The 15,557-nt window shown below is 39.9% G+C and overlaps 1 protein-coding gene across 2 annotated transcripts in view; it reads left to right on the top strand.

Annotated features, from left to right (window-relative positions):
• The window catches only part of ADNP2 (ADNP homeobox 2), a 24,311-nt gene extending 8,968 nt beyond the window's left edge, over positions 1-15,343 (top strand). The window contains exons 2-5 of one of the 2 annotated variants that reach the window (XM_019523930.1): positions 83-202; positions 3,471-3,560; positions 9,906-11,021; positions 11,055-15,343. In XM_019523930.1, the coding sequence (XP_019379475.1) occupies positions 95-202; positions 3,471-3,560; positions 9,906-11,021; positions 11,055-12,968 (3,228 nt within the window). In that variant the 5' untranslated portion in view covers positions 83-94 and the 3' untranslated portion in view covers positions 12,969-15,343. Of the gene's footprint in view, positions 1-82; positions 203-3,470; positions 3,561-9,905 lie in introns of both variants that reach the window. The other variant, XM_019523922.1, reaches the window with a different exon arrangement.
• Positions 15,344-15,557: the final 214 nt, after the last annotated feature.

Here is a 15,557-nt window from a genome sequence, read left to right as displayed (position 1 = left end):
TTAAATTATTGCTAAAACACAGCAGCATGTGAATGTGTATGTAGAAACATTTGATCACATTATTTTTGTCTTTCTGTTTCAGGAGAAGTGCAAAATGTTTCAAATTCCTGTTCAAAATCTTGATAATATCAGGAAGGCTCGAAAAAAGGTGAAAGGCATTCTTGTGGATATTGGGCTTGACAGCTGCAGGGAGTTACTACAGGTAAAGCACTGAAGTAGTATAACAAACTGCTGAAGCTTCAATTTTTTTAAGTCTGCCATAGTTCACTGTATTTGTAAGTTTAATCTTTGCTTTGTATTTATGATGGGGTCAGGAAGGAGAACTGCATCCTTACTTGCTTTCCAGAGTCTGGAAATATTTATATTATAGCCTGAAATTGAGTGTTTCTTGTAACATTAAAAGTATTTTGATCCTGAGAGGCATGACTTGGAAGGTGTTATATTCTATACTGGTACTATTGAAGAGAAGGAAGATACATCAGCTTAAGAAACATTCCCTGTCTACTACACAACTATTTTTCTGTATAAGATTCTTTTTTTTCCCATAAAAAGGACAAATGAAGGCACAAAGTTAGGGATTGACCACTCTGCCTTGAGAAAGCAAGAAGAAATCTCAGAAGGACATACAAACTGTCAGCATTTGTAAACCAAGCAAATGGACCCAGTAATTTATTGTAAGTCTTTAAAATTTGGTGTCAGAAAAAGATCTAACTAGGGTGGCAGTTCCACTTTCATATCTGCACAAATGCAAGCAATTCAACCTCAAGTGCACTGAGACTATGAAGGCGAGTGCTGCACTATTACTATTTTCTGGGGGAAAAAACCACTTGTCTGTAACAAAGAGAATCTACACATTCAGATTGAAGAATGTAATATTGGGAACCTACAAATGCAAATACGTTTCAAAAACAAAACTACTCAATAGTTGCCTTGATATGACCAGCCCTTCCTTGTCTTTTCAGCATGCCCATGATCTTACTTTTGGCACCAGCTGAGAGCTGACTTATTCCCTTAAGTGTAATGTGTTGGTAGGAAAAAAAGAGGGCCAATTTGTTATCTTGTGGAGAATTTTGCTGTGCTGTCTACTTCTTGCTGTAGTGTTTGCTTCTCTTGAAATTGTATACAGGTTTTTAAATGATCAAAAGAAATGTGCTTTAGTTTGCTGTATCACTAATTCTTGGACACTTAACAGTTTTGTTTACTGTTACTGAATCTTGTTTGAGGGACTCTATATGAATAAACTTGTTGAAAAGACTACAATCATGTTTTTGTCCAGTACTTTTTCTTATTTCACTACTCTTAGTAAAGGTATTATTTGCAACTAATTTACGTTTCCTTTCTTCAAAGATAAAGGCATAAGAATTTTGAGAGTTATAAATCTCCACTTAAAGTGCAGTGTGTTTTTTGGAGAGCAAGAACTGGATTAGGTATACCAAATAACACTTGGTTTCTTTTTCTCCCCCTCTTCCCCCCCCTCCATAAGTAGAACAGTTTCTTTTGAGTATAATATGACTTCATCAGTAGCAATGACTACTTTAATTTGCATGTGATGTGTGCAAATTCAATACTTTCATAGCAACATGGTGTGCCTGATATTGATTAGATCAGAACTAAGTTGAATGCCATTATTTCTGGGGAAATGGGTAGATTGAGCTGTATATAACAACATCATTATGTCCTGAAGCTGATCTGCCAATCTGAGGTAGTTGTGAAACACACCTCTTAAAAAAGGAAGCAGCTTCTCTGCTGCTTGGACTGTTTCTAATAAGGTGTGGTAATTCATCATTGGATTACTTATCTTCCCTCTTTAACTAAAGACTGAAAGGACCTGTTTGTGGATGAATTAAAGTATACTTAAGCATTCAATAACACTGTCCAAAAGGTCTTTCTGGTAACCATTGTTTTCCTCCAAGTTCTAAAAGGTTTTCCTTGTCCCATGGATATTCTAGAAGTTTCAGAAATGTCTGTATAATGGGAGCTTTGAAATTTCTTTTTTGTTCTTCTTTTTCTTTATCATTTAATTTTTGCAAAATCTGAGAATATCCATCCTAGGATTGTCAGTAGCTACTGGTTAGGGCCCTCAGCAGCTGAGATGAGGGGTATGAACATGGGTCAAAAGATTTCCAGGTGAGGGTCTTGATCACTGAGCCTACACAGACAGTTTCTTCTTTGACCAACGAATATATACTTTATACAAAGGAGAACTCCAGGTGCGGTTGGGAGAGAGCCATCCTGCAGTAGTCGATAGTCTGGGATGTGTGAAATGGGTCTGCGTTTGTGTCTTAAGTTTTGAGCAGAAATTCTATCTTAGATCCAAAAACATTCCTGGCAAAGTTCATTGCAGTTAGCTGGTCTCAATGGAAAGTTTCATTTAGGGAGCATTGGGTCAATAAGTATCCAGGAATCCCTTCCATTTCCATATTCGTTAAAATGCGGGTGGAAAATAGACTGGAGGATTATGGGGTTTCTTTTGTTCTATGCCAGATCTTCTATTGACTTTCTCATCTTGTACTTTGAGATTTTTCAGGATTCTCCTCATTGGAGAAATTTTTGAAAGATCTGCCTCTACTTGAAAATAGTAATAGCTACATACTACCCGTATATCCTAACCGTGGCTATGTGTTATTACCCTAAAAAGAATTCCTATGTTGTATAGAACAAAATTAAAATCATATCCTTTCTTTTTGAGGCAAGCAGCAATAAGTGGCTAATCAAGTACAGTGTTTTTCTATGTGACGAACAGAAGCTTGAATCTAGCATTTTAACACAAATAAGACATTGCAAATTAGAAAAATGAGAGTTCTCTGAAGTTGAGTTGCTTTTTCTTCACTTAAATTTTACTTTGATCACTCCTTATTAAAAAAAATGTGTGGAATTAGCTCTCATACGAACAGTTCAAATATACTCTTTTGGGGAAATTGATATCAGCTACAATATTCTTCCCCCTGTTCATGTGCTAGTAGAAGGAAATAGTGTTTAATTACTGGAAAAGTAGTTCCAAAACAGTCTTTGCATAATAATGTATAAAAATATTTTGAAGACTTAGAGATTGAGATCCAGTTGTAAAATGATTCTTGGAGTTGAGGAGATGAAACATGAGGTTCTGGACACTAAAAGAGGAGAAGTGTTGGAGGCAAAATCTGAAGCACTGTAGATGAGAGGAGAAAAGAATGTTTGTTCTTTGTTGAATATTCCCGAACTTGTATCGAAGCAAAAGGACTTAAATTGTTCTGAACACTTAGCATTCTTTTAAAATATTTTGGACCAAACAATACAACAGGGTTATGAGAGAACATTAAACTAATAAGGATCAAATAAAAGTTTAAAACATTCAGCATTAATTTTTGTGGATATAATATTGCAAATTGATTAGTTTTCAGTCAGCTGTATCAAATGTATTTCTATACTTAGAATTGATTTCTGAAACAAATTATATATGTAACCTTTTTTTTCCCTCCTTCTCTTTTTAGAATCTTAAACATTTTGATCCAGGAGAGAAATATTTTTGCAACACTTCATGGAGTGATGTCTCTCCTTGGGAGTCTGTTGGCAAAAGGAAGGTATGTATGTTTGCCTGAGACAGTCTCTGTAGACCAGGGGTGTCCAACCTTTTTGAATGTGGGGCCAGATCATGAACTTCTTATCACCCAGTGGGCCAGCGGGCCGTATTCAAACATCCTCTGTCCTGGACCAGAGAGACCCTGCCTGTGTAGCCCTACTGCATCTTCCTGTTACTGCAAGATTCATGGTAGCTGCTGGTGGGCAGGGGCAGGAGGGACCCATTCTGCATCCAGCCAGCTAGTTCCCCAGAGACTGAAGGGGAGAAATAAATAGCTCCACATCTTCATCCCCCGAGCAGCACAGCCCCACGAGCTGGCACTGCCTGAGGGGGGCTGGAGTGAGGCGGCCACTGTACCACAGCCCCTCACCTGCCCACCCACATGGCCCCGCTCACTGTGGTGCCTGGCAGCCTGTGCACACAGCCCCAGTGGCCTCAGTGCTGCGCGGTGTCCGGCAGACATCGGCTCCTGCTGCCACGCCCCGCAGAGGTCATGCCAGGATCCCGCCTGCCGAGGCCCCCCCCGTGCTGGTTTCCCATGTGCTGCTGGGGACTGGAGGAGGCCGGCCAGGTCGGCATCAGCCAGCAGAAGTGGTGGCGGAGCCATGTGCTGCTTGGGACTGACCAGTGCAGGCAGGGGGAAAATGCAGGTGAGCCCCTGCCGCTCAGGCTGGGTTTGCACTGGCCAGCAGAGGCAGTGGCGGAGCCGTGTGTCGCTCGGGACTGACTGGCGCAGGTAGGGGGAAAGTGCAGCTGAGCATCTGCTGTTCCAGCCGGGCTCATCCTGTCCCAAGAGGCACATGGCTACTCCTCCTCCTACACACACTGCGTTGCCAACGTTAAGCTGGCACAGTGCGTGTGGGAACCTTGTCCCTCCCCCAGCCCTTCACCAGCCATTAGGAAGTTGCTGAGGGGCTGGGGGAGGGACAAGGGGTGGGAACACGTCACAGCACCTTGGGCCTCAGAAAATGCCTTGGTGGGCCACATGTTGGACAAGCCTGCCATAGACAAATGCAAGGTTGTTGCAAAAGGATGAAACGGGGATTCAGAAACTCCTGATTACCACAGCGTCTCTTAGGGAGAGAAGGTACCTAATTCCAACAACTCAACATTATGCATGTAGTAGAAATAGCTTGGGTGCTATATAGCCTTGTTAGCTTGGGTAGAGTGCTGTACTAATTGAAGTAACAGAAGTACTAATTGAAGTAACAGAAGTGCTGTACTAATTGAAGCAACAGAAGTACTACTGTACTTCTCAGCAGGCCAAATCAGTTATGTTGGAGTCCTGCATTAAATTAACTACATTGCTGCTTGTACCCGAGTTATCTCAAGTACATCTGCATGACACTGAATTGTGCCATTCAGGTATACTGTCAGAGTTTATCTGTGGAAATGAAATGGCTTGTACTCATTGTATATAATCAGACAGGCTCAGAAAATTTCATTTCATGTGAGAACTCAAGAAGTCTTATCATGCAGGGTTGAGATATGAAATCAGAAGTCCTGTTAAAAGCTATAAAACTGCAGATAGAGGATAGTTCTTGGAGGAAAGGGCAACCTTGTGGAAAAGCTTTTGGACTTATGCAGGTATTTGGGTGATGTTGAAAGTGTTTGGTGTGGATCACAACTCAAAGTGGCTGGTCCCTTTCATGATGAGGGCCTATCAGTCTGTTCTCCCACCCTACAGAGGTTGACTTGTCAGAGTGCTTCACATGTGGCTGTGAGTTGTTTTGTGGTTGGTTTTAAAGGTTGCTGTGCTGCCTTGGAATGTTACCTGTCAAAAGTTTCTGACCATGGTGTTTGCTAGCTGTATTAATTGTGATTCAATAGAAAATACAGTCTTTCTTACAGTTTGTGAAATTCAAATTGGTCTGTAGTATTTACAGAAATAAAATCATTCTATTTCATCAAGCTCACATCTGTTCTACTGTTGGTACAAAACTGGGGTTTTTGTTGGGTTTTTTTGGTCTCTTCTCAAGTTGGTCAGTGAAAATGCTAATTATAAAAGCTAGGCTTAGAGAATCTAGGAACTTGATATCTGCAGCTGATAAACTCATGAGAGCCTCTACTCTAAGGACTGTGAAAGCAGCAACTTGAGATGCTTCCTATGTCTCAATCAAAAAGGAGAGTTCCATCCTCATTTCTGAGGATTATCCTATTCTGAGATGAGGACACAAGAGACTTAGTCTTTGTGATGCATGGTAAAGAAATTGGTTTCCACAGTACTCTGGCAGTGGCAGGGATGGTGATTTGTACATTCTTTGTTCATTTGTTCTGGAATAGGGATTGCTTTCTTAATAAGATTCCTTTTACACATTTGAAACTTTCAATCAGAAATGCACAGGACAATGAAATACTAGCACTAGTCTACTAGTCAATGCATGTGGAAGCAGGAAGACTGTATAACTGATACCTCTCTTCAGTTTGTACCTACGTGGTCTGATTGTGGACGTTAGCCTGTCATAATGAGGTCAGCGACTGTGGTCAGGGCTGGTTTTGAGCATTCTTGTAGAAATGAAAGTCTGGTTTAGAGGGTTCTGGGCTTGCATAAGGTAAGAGCATGTTGTCTGATTGGGCAGTACAGCCACAGACACTGATGGGATTGGGAGGTTGGTCAGGTCCATTACATCATTCATGTCCAGCCACAATCCATACAGATTGTACTGTAGGCATGATAACATGTGGTCCTAATCTGGTTGAACCCCATAAAAGATCACAAATATAAAATCTGATGGAAAATTCTGATTGGTTGCTGATCTAAGAAGGCTTGAAGTTAATGTGGTTGATCTGTACTTCCCCCTTCCCCTGTAATATCCTTTGGCTTTCTGAAGTGATTCCAAAGTTGGTTTGCAATTTTAAAATCCAGAAAGGACCATTAGACCTTCTTTTATCTCTCTTTGACGTAGCCTTTACACTTCAGCCAAATGCAACTGGGTGAAATTCTGTCTTGCAGAGGGGCATTCAGTCTCCATTTGAAGACTAAGAGATGGAGAATCTACAGGTTGCCATACTACTTGTATTTTCTTGCATACTTTTACTTTTTCCCCCCAGAATCAGCCCCCCAAAACTGGGGTGCATGTATTAAGTAGGGAAACTAATTTTCTGCCTGGGATAGAAGCATCCTGCTTTGATTACTGCTTCACATTGCAGCTGCTGTTGCTTTTGCTATTCAGGCAACTGAGAGAGTCCGTTAACTTTAATAGTTCATTTTCCTTCACTCCACAGGTGTTAGTGATTTGTCTCCTTTTTAATAGTCTTAATGTTCCATTAATCACAGCAGCCTTTCTTAGGACAGTTTTTCTGTCTTCTAGCTGTTCCTAGTCTCTTCTCTTATTTCACGGTCGTGGAGATCCTTTAGTTATTTTCAAGATGCTGGATCTACCCATGAAGACCAGTCTTCAGCAGCAGCCAGATTTTAAGCTTTTAGCTGACCGTGAAAGGGAGGGTGAGTCAGCTGAAAATTAGGCTCTGTCCCTGCTGTATGTATTCCCAATTGTAGAAAACTCTTTTTTTTTTTTCCCTTCATTCTGCCTTTCAAGAACAAGATGCATGTTATATTCGAAGGAGTGTTGTATGGAAGAAAATATGGAAGTTTTGTTTCAGATGATTAACCCTAATTTTAATTGGTTTGGCTTTAAAATGACATCAGTTTTAGGGAAGATGGATCCACTTTCTGTTTACTTTCCCCTTGCTTTGTTTTTTTCTCTCTAATGCCATGTTTCATATATAATATGGGGAAGGTCACAGAAAAATAGACAATTGCTGTTTTGGAACTCTTCCTTTTGATTGGGACTAATTTGCATTCTTCCAAATGATCCTGCTTTTTCAGACTCTGGGTACACTGTTAAGTGATACAGTATCATAATGTTACACGTTTTAGATTTGAATCTTCTTGGAGCTTGTTACCATTTGAGTTTACAAATGATCATTTGAGCCATGGGTGAAAAGTATGAGGGACAGTAGAGTTTGTACCACCTTTTGTGTTTAGCCAAATTACCCAAGTTGGAAAAGAGGTTGGTTCTGGAGAGGAGTTAATCAAGTAATAGAATACACATCTCTTAAACTACCAAAAATAAATTATTTATGGTGGATTAGAGGGAAGGAGTGATTAAAATTTGGTAGCATTTAAAGTGCGTAATTGATTTATTATGAGTTCTGACAGTTTTATCCTAATTCTGCAGAGAAACACATGCTCAGAGAGAGAGTAAGAAGTTTCTTATCAGAATATTCCATTGCAGTGAAAGAAGCTCACTATTCCATCTTTTAAAATCTGAATAGTAACTGTCTAGTTTAATGACTGGACCACTCACTGTTGTGAAGAATTCTTCGTGTACTTGCCAGAAATGTTGGGTTGACTGAAATTAATTCCTGGAGACAGAAAACCAAAAAAGAAACAGAATTGACTTCTGATCTTTTTGGCTCCATCATGGGAGGAATAGCAAAAAATATCATAGATACACAAGGATGAGACCTGAGAAATGTCACCTTGTGCTTCAAGTCCACTCTGGCCACACACAGTGACTTGACCACCTCAGAAATAGGAAATTAAAGATGTTGGTACTCTTTGGCTGTGAACAGACGTCGCCTTTGCGCCTCCGTAAGAATTCTTATGATGGCACAAAGCAGACGCAAACAGACATCTGTTCCCTTTATCAGACTCCAAACGCCCATATTTGTGGCCATAAAAAAAGGTAGTCTTGATTTGTGCTGCTGTTTCGTGGCAGATGTCTGCTTGTTTTAAGGTTGGAGAGTGCATGCAGGCAGCCTGGAGTGTTCTTCAGCTGAACCTACGGCCTTGTGGAGGAATTCTGAGAGCACATAGGGTCAGACTCTGAAGCCTTGGGAGAGTCTGCCTGGGTTTCCCTGTTTGCAGAGGCATACCCGGGACTTCTGACTTGGGGCATGCCTCTGTAAGCAGAGAAATCTGGGGTTCGCTTGTTTGCTACAGGTATGCCCCAAGTGTTGCCCTGCCTGGGAGGCGTAGGGCCTTACCCTACAGGAGGAATAATGTCTGTTTCTACCAATTAAGTGGACTGGCTGTGCCAGGAGAGCTGATTGTAATTGTTTCGTGCCGTGAATTTGAGTGAAGGGAACTGTAGGAATTCATCAGTCCTTCCTAGTGGACACTCTAAACCATAACAAGTGACTTTGGGTGCGATGGCAAAAGCCAAACCAGAGAAGAGCAAAACTGTCACTTTTGTAGTTGTTTTCCCTTACTCGGATTCAGAGAGAGAGAGAGAGAAAAGTTCAGTCAGAGGAAGTAGACGACAGTAAGTATTAAGAAGCGTTCTCACATGGAACAGAATAGTGCTTTGAGAAATAAGGGATGCTTTTTCTTATACATTACAGTAGCATTTAGATGAGTCTCTGTACCAAAACCTTAGAAAAATGGAAATAGGTGACCGAAGTGGTTACCAGAGATGAGCAGGATTTTTTCCACCTGAGAATAAAGAGCAACCTAAAATGTTGAGTGAAAATTCAGAATAAAAATGTAACACTTTACAGTGGAAGCATCTGGAGAACACTATTTTAAATAAGTATTTGTTAAATTTGAGGACAGTGCTAGAAAGCTCTTCAGTTTTAAATATGTGTATTTGTAAAGAATATGGTAGAGCAAAATTGTTTAGAGATGTAAAACATTAATGTAAAAGGATATACTCTATAGGGAAGTCCATTGTTTAGTATATTTTGTTCCTTTCTTATGAAGAAAGGTCTTTACATACTTTTGGAACACCAAGAGAAAAATAGGAGGAGGCCAAGATTAGGTTGTCTAATCTTGTCTAGAATTGCTTGCTGAAATTGGTGAAGAATCCGTATTTCTCCGATGTCCTTTTGGTGAAGGACAAAATGTTAAAGTTTTGCCAAAAATAAACAGCTCTTTTATTTTATTTTCCCCAAATGTGTGTGGGTTGACTTAGGTTGACATCTAATTCAAACAGGCAGAGCTTTACATAGTCTAAATAAAAATTGCTTCCACTCTTGATTACTCAAGATTCAACTCCTGTGTCCTAATTCTGTTGCCTTGTTCTGTGGCCAAATTCTTAGGAGACTGGAGTTCTTATTATTTATTTGACCTAGGAATGGAGAACTGAGTTGAGCCTTGTTAGACCTTGTATAAAGAAATTTAAAGGAGCCAGAGTCCATTGACTGTTTTCTGCCATGCATTCCACCACTATGTTTATTTTTTGGATATGGCTGACAGTTTCACAGAGGCTTATGTTCCACATGGTGCAGGCATTTTGACACTTGATAGAAACTGCCAGGTTCTAATATCCCATTTCATTTGAAAATGATACAGTACTGTGTGAACACTTTTTTGTTTTGTTTTGTTTTGTTTTGTTTGCAGAGGTACAGGACAAAGCCTTACTGCTGTAGCCTATGCAAGTTTTCATCAAAATTGCTTACTTCATTCAAGAATCATTTGCACCGTTACCATGATGATGAAATGGACCAAGAGTTGGTGGTTCCTTGCCCAAAATGTGCATTTGTTTCTGATCACAAAGTAGTGGGAAAACACCTCAGAATGTTCCATTCTTCTTCTAAGAAAATACAGAACTATACAGTGAGCATTTTAGGTGGCATGAAACAATTCAGGAGTGACATTATAAACTTTACATGTCTAAAATGTCACTTTACAGATACATTATATTACAATATGAAGAAACATGTGTTAATGAACCACTTTCAGAACTTAATAAGCACCTATTTTGGCCTGAAACCTGATGAAGGTGATGAGAATTTTGTTGAGAATTTTGTTGAATACTACTGCAAAAAGTGCAATGCCTCAGCAAACAGCCAAGATTCTTTAATGTATCATGTCTTGACATCTGAAACACACAGAGATCTGGAGAATAAACTTCGATCAGTGATTTCGGAACATATTAAGAAGCCAGGTCTTGTGAAGCAAATGCATATTGCTCCTAAGCCTCCCACAACTATATCTGCTCCATCCTTAGTTCCCTCCACTGTACCAGCTGGCTCAGTTACTTCTCCAGCTTGTATTCAGCTTGCATTTCCACGGAATAATCAAAGCCAAGCTGTCATACCAGCAAAAGCAGTTCCAAATGCAGTCAGACCACTGCCTGTTTCAAGTGCCTCGGGTAGCATTACACATACCATTTCTGCTCCAGGTGTTACTCCACCACATGTTACGCTTGTATCCAGTCCTCTTCCAGTAGGTCAGAATAGTGTTAATATTCAACCTTCAGTTCCACAGCCTGTCTTTGTTTCCCATAGGGTTCCCCTCAATCAACCTGTCAGGCCAGGGGTTATCCCCTTTAATAAACCTGTTGGGACCGTAAATAGACCTGTTGGTGCAGCAGTTCTTCCTCTCAATGAACCCATCAGGCCTGGGCTTTTTCCTGTTAATCAGCCCATTGCTACAATAAATAGTTCAGTTGTATCTGGGGCACTTCCCATAACTCAGCCCGTGGGTCCTATAACCAGACCTGTTGTACCGGGGGTTCTCCCAGTAAATAGACCTGTTGCACCAGGGGTTCTCCCAGTAAATAGACCTGTTGCACCGGCGCTTCTTCCTATGAATCAGCCAGTTGGGAATGTGAATCGACCTGTAGGTCCTGGGGTTCTGCCGATGACCCAGACTGTCACGCCAGGGGTTCTTCAACTTAATCAGCCTGTTGCACCAGCTGTGGTTCCTGTTAGACAACCTGTCAGACCTGGAATTCTCCAGCTTAATCAGCCTTCAAACTCAGGGATTCTCCCTGTAAATCAACCAGTCCGGCCTAGCGTTTCTCAAAACACTGCTTTCCTGACTACTGGGCCTATACTGAGACAATTGATTCCAACAGGCAAGCAGGTAAATGGGATCCCAACGTACACCCTTGCTCCGGTTTCAGTTACTTTGCCTGTTCCAGCTGGTGGTGGAGTAGCAACTGTTACACCTCCACAAATGCCTATTCAGTTAATGCAGTCTGGGGCAGTAACCCAGCTCTCTCACTCTCCAGCCAGTGCACCTTCTCCTCCTGTAGTAGTGACTTCTTCCCAGAATATGTCTGTGCCGGCTTCTTCTCCTGGCCCTGAAATGAGCCAAGCTGTTAAGCAGGCAAAGCAGTGGAAAACGTGCCCAGTTTGCAATGAACTTTTCCCATCAAACGTCTACCAGGTGCACATGGAAGTGGCTCATAAGCACAAGGTGGTAAAAACTGAGGAAACTGTTGATCCAGAAAAACTTGCAGCATGTGCACCCTTTCTCCGGTGGATGAAAGAGAAGACTGTCCGCTGTTTTTCTTGTAAATGTTTCCTGTGTGAAGAAGAGCTTTTGAAACATCTACTCATGCATGGTTTAGCTTGCTTGTTTTGTACGTTTACTTTCCACAATCTAAAAAGTCTTGTTGAACACAATAGGTCCGTGCACAATGGGAAAAAGAAATTGCATGCAGATTACAGCAACAGAGGGTTCCAAATAGATAACGATGCTGAGGGGGAGCTAATAATTCCACATTTTGATTTTAGTACAGTATTGCCAAAAGAAGAACTTGGTGAAAAGGAAGTCCATTTGGCAGTGCTTGTTGGAGTAAACTCGAGGACACTTGTACCTGTTTACATCAAGGTGAAGCCTCAAACCACTGAAATGAATACTAGGGTCAGCAAAAAAGTATTGACATGCCCCTTTTGTTTCGGTACTTTCGTTGACAAAGAAGCCTATGAACTGCATTTGAAAGAGAGGCACCATATAATGCCAACTGTGCACACAATTTTAAAGTCACCTGCTTTCAAGTGTATCCACTGCTGCGGGGTATACACTGGAAACATGACTCTGACAGCAATTGCTGTGCATTTGCTCCGCTGCAGAAGTGCTCCAAAAGATAGCAACTCAGACATGAAGATGCAGCTCGAGCGTTCTGAAAAGAAAGACTTGATGTTGGTCAATGGTGAAAGGCAAGATCCTGTGACCTTACCTGCTAAGAGAAAGCAATCTGATCTCTGCTCTGTTATAGAGGACCAAAGGAACAAAGAACAGCAGCCACAGATGTTAAATGCCATTACAGCTCTAGTTCCAGAAAAGGAAGGGAATCAAGGGGGAGTGCCTTGCAAACGACAAAAAACTGAAAGCAGGGTAGAAATAAAAGGGCCTCCTTCAAGTGAGGACCTCCATATTCTAGCATTAGATCCTAAACAGCATGAACACAAGTCTCATGAAGGTCAAAAGCAGTTTCTGAAAGATTATTTTCACAGGAGGCCCTACCCATCTAAAAAGGAGCTGGAATTACTGTCTTTGGAACTGGGTGCATGGAAAGTTGATGTTGCATCCTTTTTTGGGAAAAGACGATATATGTGCCTAAAGGCGATAAAAAATCGCAAACCATCTGTGCTGCTAGGTTTCAGTATGTCTGAACTTAAAAATGTAAAGCACAGTTTGAGTTTAAAACCTGAAACAAAAGGTATGTAAAAAGTGTTTTAAAACACCAGTATAAAGCAATCGGTAACTGCATCCTTCTTAGTTCGGAAATTTATTGCATTGGTTTATTTCTTTTAACTTACAAACTGACCCATTGAAGGGTTACAGTAGTACACAAAACCACACTCAATTGTGACTGTTCTTGAACAAGGCAGCAATGATCTTGTATCTGAAGAAGGTGCATCCTTCAGATTCATTGTTCTGGAAACTTGTTTTAGCTGTTTACTTTCTTGTGGAGTAGTGTGTGGGGGGGTGTTTTGTTTTCTGTTTTCCTCCGTTTTTTGATTTTTATGCCGCCATGTAAAATGTCTCTTTTTGTTAAACTTCTCCCCTCCCTTCTTCCCCCCTTTCTCCCCAACAATGTCAGCCTTTTTTCTAAAAAAAAAAAAAAAAATAAAGTTCATAATGTTGGTTAAAATATCGAGAGACAGTAGATAAAAATTTTGCCAATGGTGTTTGATTTAAATTTATTTAAACTCATTTTTCCTTTTGTCCACTAAAGAACATGATTGTGCCATTAATGCTTCTCCTGCCAAGAAAAAAACAGATTCCCACAATCCTAGAGACATTGTTAAGACCACATTGTATGGCAGATCTTTTCTTCTTTATCCTCCTTAAAACAAAAGTACCTTTATTAATTACAGATTCAGTAATATACAATATCTAACCAGCAGCAGTGTTTTTGGGGAAGGGAAGTATTGACTTTTTAATCTACTGGAAATTGACTGATTTAGGTTGTAATTTCTCCTCCTGCCTCCTTCCAAAATGCTAAACTCTAACTGGTAGGCATTTTTACTGTTAGTTTTTGCTTATGTTGGAAAATCTCTAGTCAAATTCTGTACATGAAATTTCAAATCCTGTTGACCAGCATCTGGCTGCTTTCTTATGTCAAGAAGTGAAGGAGCTGTAGAGAATACCTGTTGTAAAAATATATTAAAATATCTTGGCACAGTGAGACATTTTTAGGCTCACTTACATAACTTCTTCCATAGCCCAATCTTGAGTCACTGTAGCCAATGAAAACCTGCTGGCTTTTAACAGGTGATGGATAATGTGGTGAGTGGACGTTGTCCCTTCTAATTACAAAAGAGAAAATGAGTTCAAAGAGCAGACTCCATTTCTTTTTGGAATTGAAGCTAAAACTAGCCAAAAGCTGGATTGGATGAATCAGTGATATGGGGCCTTTCAGTCCCATGTCGTTGATGAAGTCTGTAGGTTCCTGTTGACTTCAGTGACTTAAATTGGTCCTATCGGGGACAAGAGTCACTGCAACTTACTACTAAAGATAATTCAGTGATGTGAAACCAGTAGATCTAGTGATTTCTAGTGAATGTGCATCTCATTGCAAAGACTACCTCAGTGATTACCAGTCAAAGAACTAAGAGGGATATGGAAAATGAAATATTCTTAAAATAAATTAGATCCGTGATCTGTAGTTCCTCATTATTGTTGCCCTACTGTACTTGCTCTTTGAATAAATTTAGTTTTGGTCAGGTCAAAATGACAGATTCCAAAATCAGTAGGATACCACTAAGCTGAACTGTTTACTATGTTTCTTAAATAATTTCTGTTGTTGGTTTTGTGGCATTCTAGTGATTTTCTTTGGAAGGTGTCATCCTGATCTGGCCAAAACTAATATATAAGAATTAAGACTTCACCACTAACAATTTTTGTGCAATTGATTTACATGATGAAAGTCAATCTTTTCCTAGCCAACAGGTTTTCTTTTCAAGCCTATTTCTTTAATTGTGTTTTAATTGTAACTTTGGCTATTTTTATGGAGTTATCTAACAAGGCTTGAGGTTTTGAAACAATCAAAGAAAAAGCATGCTGGTTGCCCATTTGAGTTTCCACTAACTATTTAAAGCATATTTTGGATACAATCTTAATATTTTCTTACCTGAAAATTTTTTTAAATGCTCTCATAGATTTAGAATTCCGGTAACTTTTTATTCATTTTAAAACACTAATTTGGAATCTACCATCTGGCAAAACAAACGTTTTGTGCAAACATTGAACTGAAATTCTGCATAACACCATACTCATTTGGGATGACAGAGGGTGAAGATAGATAAATAAGACATTTTACTTTTTTTCTCATTGGTATGCTAAGAATAATGTCCCAATAAGAGCCTCTAAAAACTAATATGAACTGTGATTTGGCTAAGTTTAGTTTTTGAACCAATTTAGTAGGGAGATCTGGGAAGAGAGAATCTGTTCCATAAAAATGTCAACTTGAAAAGTAAAGCCAATAGGCAAAAGATATATATTATGGGTCAGATTCATTTCTGTTGCAACTCTCTTAAAGTCAATGGAGTTTTTTTAGGGAGGAATTTAGTGGTACAAATCTACAAAAAACAAAAAAACTCCTTATGTGAAGTTGTTTAAGATAGTTTTTATATAATGAGTCTTGGAGCAGGGAAAGCCAAGAAGTGGTATTATAGTTCCACCTTAGTAGAGGGGTGGAGGAAGCAGACTGGCTTAACTCAAGTTTTCTTGTATGCTGTCCATTGACATTGTTAAGCATTTTATCTCTTTGGACTTTTATTTCACAGTTTCAAATAAACCAACTTTTTAACT

This window comes from Gavialis gangeticus, unplaced genomic scaffold (genome assembly GCF_001723915.1).
Source record: "Gavialis gangeticus isolate Ggan-Ray unplaced genomic scaffold, GavGan_comp1, whole genome shotgun sequence".
Classification (NCBI taxonomy): Eukaryota; Metazoa; Chordata; order Crocodylia; family Gavialidae; genus Gavialis; species Gavialis gangeticus.
Note: the sequence above shows the minus strand (reverse complement) of the source record. Positions and strands in the feature narration are given on the sequence as shown.